Genomic DNA, 12824 nt, shown 5'->3' on the forward strand with positions numbered 1-12824 from the left:
TGCTACTTATTTGGATAGCACAAATGGTTTCTAAGCTTCACACAAACACACAATAGGACTGACATTCCTTCATGGGATTGGAACTGATATCGCTCCACCACTTGTTTAGGGGGCAAGAGATGCCATATTGGTAGTCATTTTTGGTAGAAATAAGAACTATATAAGTTTAAAACTTGATGTTCTGAACTTCGGGCAAATATGAATTGGAAGATCATTAGTTTGTACATAAGAATATAAAGCATATATGTGTGAGCTCATGACGTGGGATTTTATCTTTTAACTAAGTTTTATTTACTTTTAAAATTCAATTGTTTTTTATTGGTAAGTTGGCTCTTATATTAGTTCTTATTTAATTAGCTTATTAGTATTTTGTTTAATTTCTTAGAGTCGAAGTCATGTTTTGTAATTCGATAATTGGGTTTCTATAAGTCAATTGGATTTAGTTAAGCTATAGTAGTCTATATAATCACACTATTGTACTCCAAAGCTTACAGTTTGGCTTTATTAGTAAAATTTCCTTGGGAATTCTTTTAAATGGTCCAGTGTTTCCTCCAATCAACCTTAGGTGTTAACTCGTAGGTTTTCTATCTTTGCTTGGTCTCAACTCCAAACATTTTTTGGCCCAATTATCAATTAGAAGATTTATAATGGTAGTCGTTTCAGTCTGATGAGGATTCAGATATATCCGCTATTGAAAATTCATTAATGGTACATTTTGAGTTTTGACTTGATTCCCGTACCATAGTAAGTATATGAAGACAAAGAAATAAACACCTTTTACTTGTTCTTTTGATTTAGTCCTGGGTTTATTTTGGTATCAAAGGAAACTTTGATCTGTGTATACTGAAGTCAACCACCCCTCAACCAAAAATTCTAGTGCAAGTTCAAACCCCACCACCATCACTTAGCCGGAAAACAAAAAAAACCTAAATTACCCACACTGTTGATAGCCACGTCCAACCTCTATTGCCATAGCTTAAACAACCAACTCGTCAACCTGAAATGGAATCCAAGAATTAAAAAAATCAAAGCCTAACATACCGACAGTTTGTTGGGAACCCATCGCCTAATTTGCCATCCATGACCTTCGTTGGCCCTTTGAAGATAAAACAGGAATGCTGCTACATATTCGATTGGCTGTTTGTCCACATAATCAACAATGTCAAGTTTTGCGAAAGCCTACTCACACCTGTGGTTCAATCAGAAATCTTATGTTGCTGTCCCTCCTTTAGTCTTTGAGCCAAGAATTTCTGCAAAAGCTTGTTGGAAAAGTCAAGGCTAGGATGTGCTATCGTGACTGCTAGCCAGGCTGAGTAGTTGCGACCTGTCAGAAGCCTTCCCCTTGCACAATGTCATTAGACAGAGTCCTGACTAGTGCCTGGTCTGAGAATTGAGAGCCTCACACAAATCTATTGGGACAACTACTGACCAATCTTATTCATTTGCAAGCTTCCTTTAATTGTCAGTAAAAGAAGAGAAAAAAGAGGGTTTTTGAAGGCCCGAAGCCGTATGGTTCGAATTTTGGACTATAGGCCCAATCGACTTGTGGTCTGATCCATGAAGTTCAACAGTGGGCTCTTCCTGGGTATTTAGACAATACAAAGCCAGTAACTTGTGAAGTGCAAGCCAAGCACTGCAATAGCCAGTCCATGGTCTTAAAAACCAGTACGGTCAAAGAACTGTTTTTGGTCCCAGTTTCTGATTTTTAAAACTATGAGCGAGTCCAAGTTCAAGTTCAAGGTCAAAGAACTGTCATGAAGTCCAAGTTCTTGTTTCAATTATTTATTGAAATTTTATTCTACTGAATCATGGTGATATTAGAGGCACCTATGTTTGGTGGTTATCAAGACCCATGGGTTTTCAACATTTGGTTACATGAGATAGACCAATTCTTTAAACAAGAAGGTTTATTAGATAAGGTTTGCCAAGATGAAACTCATCAGTAGAGCTATGTATTAATAAAAATATAGTGAGAACCTTCGTCTTATGTTGTACAAGCCTGCCATTATTTAGTGGAAAGAAATTAAGAAAAAAAATCAAAGAGGAATATCTAGCTCAATACTATTGGAAGAAATATCTATCACAATCTCATCAGGATGATTTTTCTAGTTTGAGAGACAGTCTAAGGTAAGGGAACAAACAATGAGTAGCACAATATGATTGGTTGCACAGCCTCTGGTCTTAAGCCTACTTACTCTAGGACAGTATGCCATAGAGTCAACCTTAGCAAATCTAGCAAATGCTTTTAAAGACTTGTCCGTGTTGAAAGAGAAGTTCAAGCGCCAACAACTATTGCTTCAAAATTTGAGCAAGAGTAACACATTGTAAGTAGAAGGGGTGACATTTTTGAATCATGTGTTGCAGGTTTAATTCAGTCTGTTGAAGAGTCAAATATGTTGCTTACCCTAGGTGCCAACTCCTAGGTTTTTTACCTTTTCTTTGTTTCTTTATTGCAATTTTCTTTAGTGTTTTATCCTACGATAGCTTAAGAATCTATAATCTATAATATATTATAAAAAACTATGACGCTTTACTTTTTGTTGACCTTTTATATTTTTCCATATAAACTTTTGAGGTCTCACAATTTTACACGTCATAATTCTCGTGTATATATTTTTAATTGAATTAATTATATATTTAAACTCTAAACTAAAATCTTGGCATATTATATTTTCTATAAATGTTAGAATATGTAGTTCTATATAAACACTATGATAATAAATGCCTAATATTGAGATATGTATTTCCATATTTAAAAAAAAAAAATCATAAATATCAAATTTCATATTTAGATTAAAAAAAGAAAAAAAAATTATGTTACTTTTTTGTGCATTGCATGAGTTACTGACTAGTTTAATGATATGTCCATACTGTCGCAGAAATGAAAAGAAAAATAAAAAGTATACGTTTTAGTTGAATTCATAAAACGTAAAAGACAATCCACAAAGAACACCTGCAAGTAATAAAAGTGTTATGTTAAAGCCAGGATGGAGACGTGCAAATGAAGGTAGTGAAATAATTGATAAATAAACCCTTATCCTCCTGTTGTGAACAAACAGTGTAACTATTGTGTTCAAATGGAAATTCAGCTTGAAGCTTTGAGAGCGCTTTGTAACTCTAGGAATTTCTATTTTTTTTATAGGTAAGAAATTTCTATTTTTGTATTGGAGGCATATGGTTAAAGTCATGTAGTGCATTCTAATAGGATGCTAAAGGTCTCTTTCATTGTTTGATTTTGGATACTATCCCAGCAACTTGCTCTCCCAATTGATATCACACCTTCCTTCCAAACTCAATTTGTCTCGAAACTTCCAAACAAGTTGTCTTAAAGCTTTCACATTGAGTTTGAAGTGAGACAATAAAGATATAAAAGTTAAAGCCCAATATATTATTCTTGTCAAGGTTCATTGTATAATCCTAGTCCAAGTTCATTGTACTAGGAATCTTGTTCCTACTTGTAATCCTAATCCTTGTCCAAGTTCATTGTAACCCTAGGGCTAGTCCTAAACTTAGCCTACTATATATATATATTATTCAATGGGTTCATTGTAACACATAGAGCTCAGTAATAGTGGGTTCCAGTTATCTCAAGTGATAAAGCCTTTTATCATCGAATAAGAGATTTGGGATTTGAACCCTGTTTACACCAAAAAACATGAAGATAAAGGGCAATAATCATGAGCGAAGACCAAAGATTTGAAAGTACTTACCTCTTCTAAAAAACCATAGAGCTCAGTAATAATTATGTAGTCATTTTGGGCCTTTTTGTTGTGGATGTAGGTCTCTAAGGTTGAATTGCGTTAATTCCTTATATTCTTTCTTCTTAACCTAATTTGTTTTTTATTCTAACATGATATAAGAGTTAGGTCTCTATTTTTTCTAACATAGCATCAAAGGCTCAATGCTATATTTTGCTTTTTCTAACAGGTTAAAAGAAATTGAAAAAAAAAATACTACCTCTGTCCCAAATTGTTGGTCATGTTTAGAAAATCCAACTTTTTTGGAGAACATTATTTATTGTCTTGTCTCTTAATTAAAAAGATAGAAGTTTCCAAATTTACCTCTAAACAAAGTTCTCAAAAATAAATTCTCGTTTAAAGTGCTTGTGCTTGGTAGGGGGATAATAGGAAACTTAGTAAATTAATGGCTTTGAAACAGGAAAATTTTTTGGGACATCCTAAAATGGAAAACAAGACCAACAATTTGGGACGGATGGAGTAATAATTTGAACTTGGAGTGTAGAAGGCTGATAGAATTGCTTTAGAATTTTAAATTCTCTTTTTTTGTCTAGAAGGCTGATAGAACTTGGAGCGTATTGGGACCTAATTTGTGATGGTGCACTATTATTGAGCAATTAATTGCTAGAATCTAACAATATTCAATCTAGAGTTGAATGATACTTGACATTTCTTCACCATAAATATTGATGAACTTCCACTTATCTAAAAAATTTAAGCTGTTAGGAAATGATAAATTTAATTACTTAACTTATTATTGTAACACTCCATCTCACATGAGGTTCCATATTTTCACTTAATAACTAGGGCCTATATGTGGGACTTTTAACTTTTAAATGGGAGGTAGAGTGAAAACAAGGTTCAAACTTAGGACCTCCTGCTCTTATAGTATGACACACTACCACTTATCCCAAAAGTTTAAACTAAGTAAATGATGAATCTAGTCACTTAATCATTTCTCTAACACATATGGCATTCATAGGGGAAGATGCACTAGACACACACACATACATATTTAATGAAGGATGTCTACAGATATCACCCCTTCCCCCCCCTCTTTTTTTTTTTGCTCCACCCAATTTGTTTTTCCTTGATTGTGTTAAGTTGGCAACATGAAAACCTACATGGGTGTATATGTGCATGTCCAAGATATTCAACATGGAAGTAAGGACTGTATTATCTACTTTCTTATGTTTCTAGTAATCCTTATGATTTTCTTATCATTTTGCCATTCTGATTTCAACATTGTCTTTCTTCTTCATCATGCATTTTCGGAAAGGATGCATTGTAGATGATGTGACAAAAAAAAAAGCACTTTTGGGACATTCTGTTTTAACGTGTCAAAATTAAAATATTTAACACCTTGTTTCTATCTTGGCAGCACTTATTTTTACTTTATTTTTAAAAATTCATTTTGTAACTTTTTTTTGACTGAATTGCTAATGGTGCAGCTTCTTGTGAATCAATTGGAGCCTTTAACTGAGCAACAATTGGTAGGCATCTACAACTTGCAACAGTCATCCCAGCAGGCTGAAGATGCTCTGTCACAAGGCATGGAGGCATTGCAACAATCCCTGGCTGAGACATTGGCCAATGGCTCACCTGGCCCATCAGGATCATCTGGGAATGTGGCAAACTATATGGGTCAAATGGCCATGGCCATGGGAAAGCTTGGAACACTTGAGGGTTTCCTTCGGCAGGTAATTTTCTATAATGGTTTGATCCTGCTTATTTTTTTCCCAGTATGGTTCATGCACTCATTGCTAGGAAGAAAAGATGATGAAATGAAACTCAATCTTAAAACAAGCTAGATTTGAAGTGGTAGGATAATCCTTACATATGGTAGAAAATTGCTTCTTGGCATTGCTTTAAAATGCTTTAGCTACTTTGATATTTTCAGTAAAATAGTAGGAAATTTTTAAGTCTAATTGTTTTGAGGAATGTAGGCCTCACACAGTTATAAAAATTTTAATTTTTGTTCCTTGTCCATAATTAGCCAGTTTGTGTTTCCATAGCATTAGGATTAGTGTTCCCAGATCTGCACTTTTCTGAATGATTGAGTACTTTGGTATGTTTTCAGGTATTTGGAACATGAGGACTAAACCAAATCCTTCATGTAAATGTTGTATTTGTATATGTTCTTCAAAGCATTATGCATTTAATCTTGCTTGGGAATTTTTATGGAGGGTGGGGGAGTCTGCAAAAAAGAAAAGAAAAGAGTCTGATTGCTTTTCATTAACTTCCTATTATTATTATTATTGTTATTTTTAAATTCTGCAAAATCTGTCCTCTTGCTAGGTGAAGCAAATCAAACATTTAAAAGGCTTAGTGCTAGTTTTGATGCAACTTGTACATAACTTTGGCTTCTTTCCCTTTTTTGAAAATTACCAGGCTGATAATTTGCGTCAACAAACACTGCAACAAATGCACCGTATATTGACAACCAGGCAATCAGCTCGTGCGCTTCTTGCAATAAATGACTATTTCTCTCGTCTTCGAGCCCTCAGTTCCCTCTGGCTTGCGCGGCCACGGGAATGAGAAGCACAACATTGTCCTGATGAAGTTCTTTTGAAGACTGACTCAACCCAATCCTATCAAATGATCATTAAGCATAGAGTTCATAAAGGATCAGTCATATGATTCACCATTCAGTGGATTTGCTGTCGATCTTTAACCCTAAATTCATTTGGGATTGGGTTGTCATGCATTAGTCACATTGATCATCAAATTGGAAGTTGCAGATCTCTTTGTTGTTGATATTGTCTCCATCTGCACTTCTAGTGTCACATATGTTTACCTAGGTCGTTTATTCTCATTTCTTATGTTTAAACTATAGATCCAATAATCTGATTATGTTAGTTGTTTAATAGAACCAGGAAGGAAAATAGGATAGTATTTGTAATGTAGGTTACAGTAATCGATTTGTATACCAGAATCAGATTATATATTGGTGAAGGAGTTCCTTTTTTTTTTGGTGGTTGGATTTTCTTTATTCATATTCAACATGTAAATATGTTGCTGTGCACAATTTCATTGGCAATGATAATTTCGTAGGTTGGTTGTATCGTTTGGTTTTAGAGGAAAGTCAATTTTGTATGCAGAAATGTGCTGGGGAAGTTTGACTGTAGTTGGGTTTCATCAAATTGATTTAATGCTTTACTGTATACAGAAAAGTACAATAGCTTATGTTACAACTTACAACCACATTCTGTTGGTTTTTTTTTTTTTTTGTTTTTTTTTTTGTTTTAATTATTTTGGATTAAATTAGTTAGAGAAGAAAAAGGACTTGCATGTAAATCCTCAATAATATTATTTTCAGTGTAAAAAAAAAAGAGAAAAAAAAAGAGAGCCTAACACTATGTTTGGATGGGTGGATTTTAGGGAGGATGGAAAAAAAGAGTGGAAAATAGGAGAGAAAATGAGTGAGAAGGGTGTTTGGATGAGAGGGGGAGGGGAGAGAATAGTGGTGGGGCCCAGATGTTTTCTCTCTGGGCCCACCACAATTCAATCTTTCCAAAATGGAGAGAAAATGAGGGAGAGAAGGAGGAAGAGAGTATTGGACAAAAATGCATTTTTCCATGGCCAACCTTTTGTCTTTTTCTACTTTTGGCTTTTCGTTGTTTTTTTTTTTTTTTTGCCTAGACAAAATCTCTTCAGGCTTTTACAGTGCATTCACGTTGGTTTTGGTTTTTGTTTTTGTTTTTGGATAAAATTTTGCACACTAGACGTTGGTTCTTTTTTTTTTTTTTTTTTTTTTTTTTTTTTTTTTTTTTTTTTTTAAATCCTTTTAGCATTTGATTATTTTATAAATAAATAAAAAAATTAAAATGTCCATACAAATTTTTTTAAATAATAAATGTGTTACTTTTTGTTTATATATTTAGTAATGACATAATGGTAAATTTATATTAACTTTATTTTTCATCCTCTCATTTTTTTATCTTAACCAAACAAATTTTTTTTTCATTCCTCAACTTTTTCACCCTTCTAATCAAACATAAATGAGGGAAAGTTAAATCTTTTCTATCATTCCACTTTTCATCCTCTCACAATTTTCTATCCTTCTACTTTTTCATTCTCTCAACCAAACGGACCCTAAAAATCTAGGCATGGAAATATATGAAAGGCATAACAGAAAAAAGAAAAAGAGGAATGTAAAATATTGATCTTATTAAATATGACTTGTTTCTAGTACAAAGAAACTTGGGTCTGTTTGGTAATATTGTTTGAATAACAGTTTTTGTTGTTTAAACAACATAACATGTATTTCTACTATACTTTTTTTATTCACACGTATTTTTAACACTTAAACAATGTTACTAGAACAATATGAGTGTATTTATTAGAGCATACATAGAGCTAATAAAAACACACAAGTTTTTCAAATTCAGAGTCTTATGGATAAAGATTGAACTTAGACAAAAACAAGAAGAGTATTATCACACAATGGTGCTCTTAGAATACATATACAAATAGTTTAAGATAGATCCGGCCAGTTATAACAAAAAGAAAACAATATAAGGCACAAAAAGAAAACAATATAAGGCCCTGTTGGGAAGTGCTTCTCCAAAGTTTTGTGAAACTGCTTCCTTCTTCAGATATCCCAGCATCATATTCTCTCGCTAACTTGAGGTTGAACATCATGCAGTTGATATAACCTGTTATTAAAAAAATGTAATTGAGAAATTAGATTTATAGTGAGTTAAATGAAGACTATTTTCATCACTTTTATATTTCTACATATGATGAGGAAAAGGGAAGCTTAAACTGTAATGATTTTGATTAGTATGCTCTTCTAAAGATTTTAACTTAATTTCTAGAATGTGATGTTTTGCTCTTATAATATAAATATAAAGTTAGAGCAAAATTAACAATATTATGTTATACCAAATATGAATTTTTATATTTTATAGCACTATCATTAAAATACTCTGAATATGGAATATAAAGGTCTCAGAGAAGCCAAAAGCATGAGAATGAAAACTATTAGCTCACAAGAAGAAAGTGCACAAGTAATTGTCTAATAATTAACAATATATATGTCTTTATATTAATCAAGATGTATTGGACTCATTGATCATTAAATACTTTTTTTTTTTTTTTTTTTTTTAATGCCAACTGAATATGGTAAATAAATTGGTTTCAATTGTCCAATAACTTGATAATTAGAGTCAAGTTGCATTGTGATTATGTCTTTTTTTTTTTGCCAAGTGTGCTGAGGATGGTTAAGAGACTTTAGTTGGTAATAAGTATAACCATAAGGGCAATTGCATAATTTTTGATTGAGTGGATGGTTAGGAGCTGCTTGCAGACAACTTATATAGTGTTCGTTATGATTCTTATTTGAGTCTTGGTCAATGTGCACCACAACACCACCAATGCATTGAGTTATTTATTCTGGTTAATAATACTATTATTTTAAACCAGTTTTATAAACTCATTGCAATTGAATCATATATAGAATCACTTTATCATTAAGCCTACATAATACAACTAGTTCTACTTCTAATTTGCATCTTTCTTTCTTAAATAAAAGAAAAGAAAAAGTGATTTTTCTAAACAATGGGTGATTTCTAATTCTACCAAACTGTTGATGATTGTTGACCACAAAATAGTTCTTAACAAGTGTTTCAAATGGTGTGCCTTATATATATATATATATTTTTTTTTTTTTTTTATTTATTATTATTATAAATTTTTATGCATTTTTGGATACTGACTAAATACTAAACTGATATAAGAAAATGTAATGTGCTCGCTCACCTATTGTATGTCTTGCTCAGCTTCACATATCCTTCTCAATAGTCTCAATTTGCTCCCCTTGCTCTGTCTCATGATTTGCCTGCTTTTCCTGTAAGAATAAAATATATACGTGATTTGAGTAATCATAATATTTGCTATTGGAAAAATGATTGTTGCTACTATATTTGATCGTAAGTGAAAATGTTATTGTTTTTCAAGACAATTTTTTCTTTTTTTTATATGTAAATTGTGTTTTGCCATCCTTTATTTATTTATTTTTTCTTTTTAATAAAACTGGGGTCTAATTTTTATACTAAGTAATAAAAGCTTAAAGTATTTGCAAATAATATAGTGCGATGGTTTATACAAAAGAGTTAAAATTCAGCCATTAGTGAGATATTTGTGGTGAGAATGTGCTATACCTTTCCTTTGAAGATGTGCTCTATGGTGGCATTCAGCTCTCCCTTCCAATGATTCGTTCTATAATCGTCTACTACCTCTAGCTTAGGTGTTTTTAGATTAGATGGAATAAACGTGCTTAAACTAGGACATTCCTTCACCGTTACTTTTTTCAGCGATGGCCACTCTAAAGCATTGGCTTCATTGCAAAAGCACTTCAGATTTGGTAAGTCATTGAGCAATATTGAGTTCACTTTGTGGAACAGAACGTCCTTTTCTTCCTCTTCTTCTCTTGCTCTTGCAAGGATTTCTTCAATTTTTCCACAGCGAATAACTATTATGTCCTCTAACATCACAAGCAATTTTGCTATGGATGGCGAGAACAAATATGTTAGACTATTGCATTCCACAACTTTTAAATATCTCACATTTCCAAAGCCCAAGATCCTTTCTGGACCCTTCTTCCATATGTGCATCAGATTATTTAACCCCCTTAGAGTCAAATGCCTTAACAGATCAAGTACCGATGCCACGTGGCTTTTCCCAACATTTAGTTCCTCAAGTTGAAATATAACTTCATGTGATAAATCACAATCCTCCAAGATAATTGATTCCAGATTCTTTAACCACTCAATCATATGGGATGGAAAAAGAGATCGTATCTCTGAGGGATTGTCGATATCATCAACTTTTGGATCTTTTAGCTTAGTCAAAGTACCCTACAAAAATTCAAATATTATTAAAAAAGTAAAATAATAATTTTTTTTATTTATTGTTTGTTTTTTTTATAGAGAAAAGATGATAGAAAAGCAATCAATGTCTTTTTATTATGGGTTCGGTTAGCCATCTATTTTGAAAATTTTTTTATAAAAAATTGAAAAAATTATCAAAATAATGAATTATTTTTTAATTTTTCTATAAAAAATTTCTTAAAATGAATTACTAATATATGCTCTAAAGAGGCACGGTAAGTTACCGTGTTGAATGCATTAAGGTTATGACCCACAATTGATTGATTGGATATCTATATGACAGTCGGTGACCATAGTCCACTGGGATAAGTGCATAAATCTAGGACTTGTACGTACCTCTTCCTTCACAGAGTAGCTTCTTTGGGATTTATTAGTGGTGCCTTGGTCTGACACAGTCATCAGACTGTAATTTTTGCGACGTGGTACACACTCAAGGCATCGCCAAAGAAAACTAGGGGACCCAAGTTCTTGCTCATTGGGTCTTGAATCCAATTCCCTATTGATTTTCTTCGACTTTCTTGGGCTCTGAATTTCTGAACCAATTGTTTTCAATTTGGGACAACCATCCAAATAAATACACTTAATGGATGACCATTCAAAAGAATAAGCTTTGATATCCGCTGCCTCTTCTTCTCCATCTCTTTGAACAATGTTTTCGATTGCTTCACAATATCTTATCGTAATGCTTTGAAGTTCCACAAGCAGTTTTGCAATAGAAGTTGGGAATAAATATCTTAGACGATGACATTTAATCACTTCAATGGATGTTAGTTTTTGAAAGCCTTGAATTCCTAGTGGAACATTCTTCCACACGTATGTCAACTCATATAAATATTGTACCTGTAAAGTTTTCAACTGAGCAAGTACTGCGATTCTTTGGTGATCTTCGTTGACCTTCAGTCCTTCAAGATCAAATACCACTTCTAGTGAATCAGCTAGCAACAATTCAAGATTTTCTAAATTCGGTGGCCACAAGATGGTGTTGGATGAGAAGAGTTTATGAGAGATAATGGGTGTTGATTCAGGAAAGGGGCCAGTATGTTGTTGAATGTCTGTCGTCTTGTGCTTTTCAAGATTGGTCACTTCATCAGTGCCGATCCTTCCAACCTGATGAATCCATCAAATTATTATTAGCATCAGCGTTCAACTTTTTCAGTTTTATTAGCATCAAATCCAGACCAGAACGAAATGTTAAAAAATTGATAAATCAATTTGATAAACTTAAAACAACGAGCTTTTGAATGGTTTAACTTAACTATACAACAATTTATTAAATAATAGTAATATTTTACAGAGAGAGAGAGAATCTATCTGGGAATTGGCTATGATATATCTCTTTTAAATTAGCCAATCCCACCAGTTCCAATGACTCCAGGATAGGGAAGGCAGCACGTGGAGTCAGATATGACGTGGCATCCATTACATATTCTACATCTTCACTTCCAACAACTTCTAGAACCTTCAAGCATTGAAAACCCTCTTTGTCTAACTCATACGCAATGTTTTTTAAATCTTTTATTTTTTTCAACCTTAATATTTCAGATCTCTTTAAAAGTTGAAGAAGCATCTGCCTCTCCGCAATATCACTTAGGTCACAGCTTTCAAGTACCAAACTATTTTTAAATAAATAGTTTGAATCATCATATCCATTACCCCTTGGACGTATCTGAAATTTTATCGTTTCATTTTTGAAGGGCAAGTCTTTTGGCAAGACCTTAATATTTGGTATTTCAATTTTTAAAGCCATCAAATAGGACAAAGACATGAGTTCAGTAAGGCTTGCGTTTGCTCCCTTTTTCTCTTCTTTCTCTTCCTCCTCCGCTTCTTCCTCTTCCATAGGTTTCCAGTTCGCATCTACTCCGAAAATGTACAACTCTTCTAGGTTAGATAAACTCGATAGGAGATCAGGTGGAATTCGCTTAAGATCCCTGCATTTTGTCAATTCTAACAACTTTAGATAACTAAGATTTCGCATTTCTTCTGGCAGCTCCTCGATTTTAGATCCAATAAAGCTAAGAATTTCTAGTTTCCTAAGTTCTCCAATTGCTGACACATCTGTTATCTTACAACGAAGAAATCGCAGGGTCCGAAGGTTTTGAAGGACATTGATTGATTGTGGCAGCGATGGAAAGGACATACCAAACAGAGACAAAACCTTTAAACCCTTCATCCCTTTAAATAGATTGGGTGGGAG

At 33.1% G+C, this 12824-nt stretch overlaps 2 protein-coding genes across 2 annotated transcripts; one reads left to right on the forward strand and one right to left on the reverse strand.

The window, feature by feature from the left end:
• Window positions 1-5164: 5164 nt before the first annotated feature.
• Window positions 5165-6801, forward strand: LOC112036206 (TGACG-sequence-specific DNA-binding protein TGA-2.1). Its single transcript, XM_065762995.1, has 2 exons — window positions 5165-5437; window positions 6129-6801. The coding sequence occupies exons 1-2, from the start codon at window positions 5180-5182 to the stop codon at window positions 6273-6275; spliced, it is 405 nt and encodes a 134-aa protein (XP_065619067.1). The 5' UTR covers window positions 5165-5179; the 3' UTR covers window positions 6276-6801.
• A 1313-nt stretch (window positions 6802-8114) lies between these two features.
• Window positions 8115-11779, reverse strand: LOC136063092 (uncharacterized). Its single transcript, XM_065762998.1, has 4 exons — window positions 10967-11779; window positions 9902-10597; window positions 9501-9588; window positions 8115-8395 (listed from the first exon to the last, which is right to left on the reverse strand). The coding sequence occupies exons 1-3, from the start codon at window positions 11027-11029 to the stop codon at window positions 9523-9525; spliced, it is 825 nt and encodes a 274-aa protein (XP_065619070.1). The 5' UTR covers window positions 11030-11779; the 3' UTR covers window positions 8115-8395; window positions 9501-9522.
• Window positions 11780-12824: the final 1045 nt, after the last annotated feature.

Source organism: Quercus suber, unplaced genomic scaffold (assembly GCF_002906115.3).
Source record: "Quercus suber isolate HL8 unplaced genomic scaffold, Cork oak 2.0 scaffold_485, whole genome shotgun sequence".
Taxonomy (NCBI): domain Eukaryota; kingdom Viridiplantae; phylum Streptophyta; class Magnoliopsida; order Fagales; family Fagaceae; genus Quercus; species Quercus suber.

Coding starts and splice junctions, on each gene's coding strand:
- LOC112036206 (XM_065762995.1), top strand. CDS start 5,180: ATGGTGCAGCTTCTTGTGAATCAATTGGAGCCTTTAACTGAGCAACAA. Junction 5,438..6,128: donor TTGAGGGTTTCCTTCGGCAG/GTAATTTTCTAT, acceptor GAAAATTACCAG/GCTGATAATTTGCGTCAACA.
- LOC136063092 (XM_065762998.1), bottom strand. CDS start 11,029: ATGACTGTGTCAGACCAAGGCACCACTAATAAATCCCAAAGAAGCTAC. Junction 10,598..10,966: donor GCTACTCTGTGAAGGAAGAG/GTACGTACAAGT, acceptor GAATTTTTGTAG/GGTACTTTGACTAAGCTAAA. Junction 9,589..9,901: donor AGCACATCTTCAAAGGAAAG/GTATAGCACATT, acceptor TTATTCTTACAG/GAAAAGCAGGCAAATCATGA.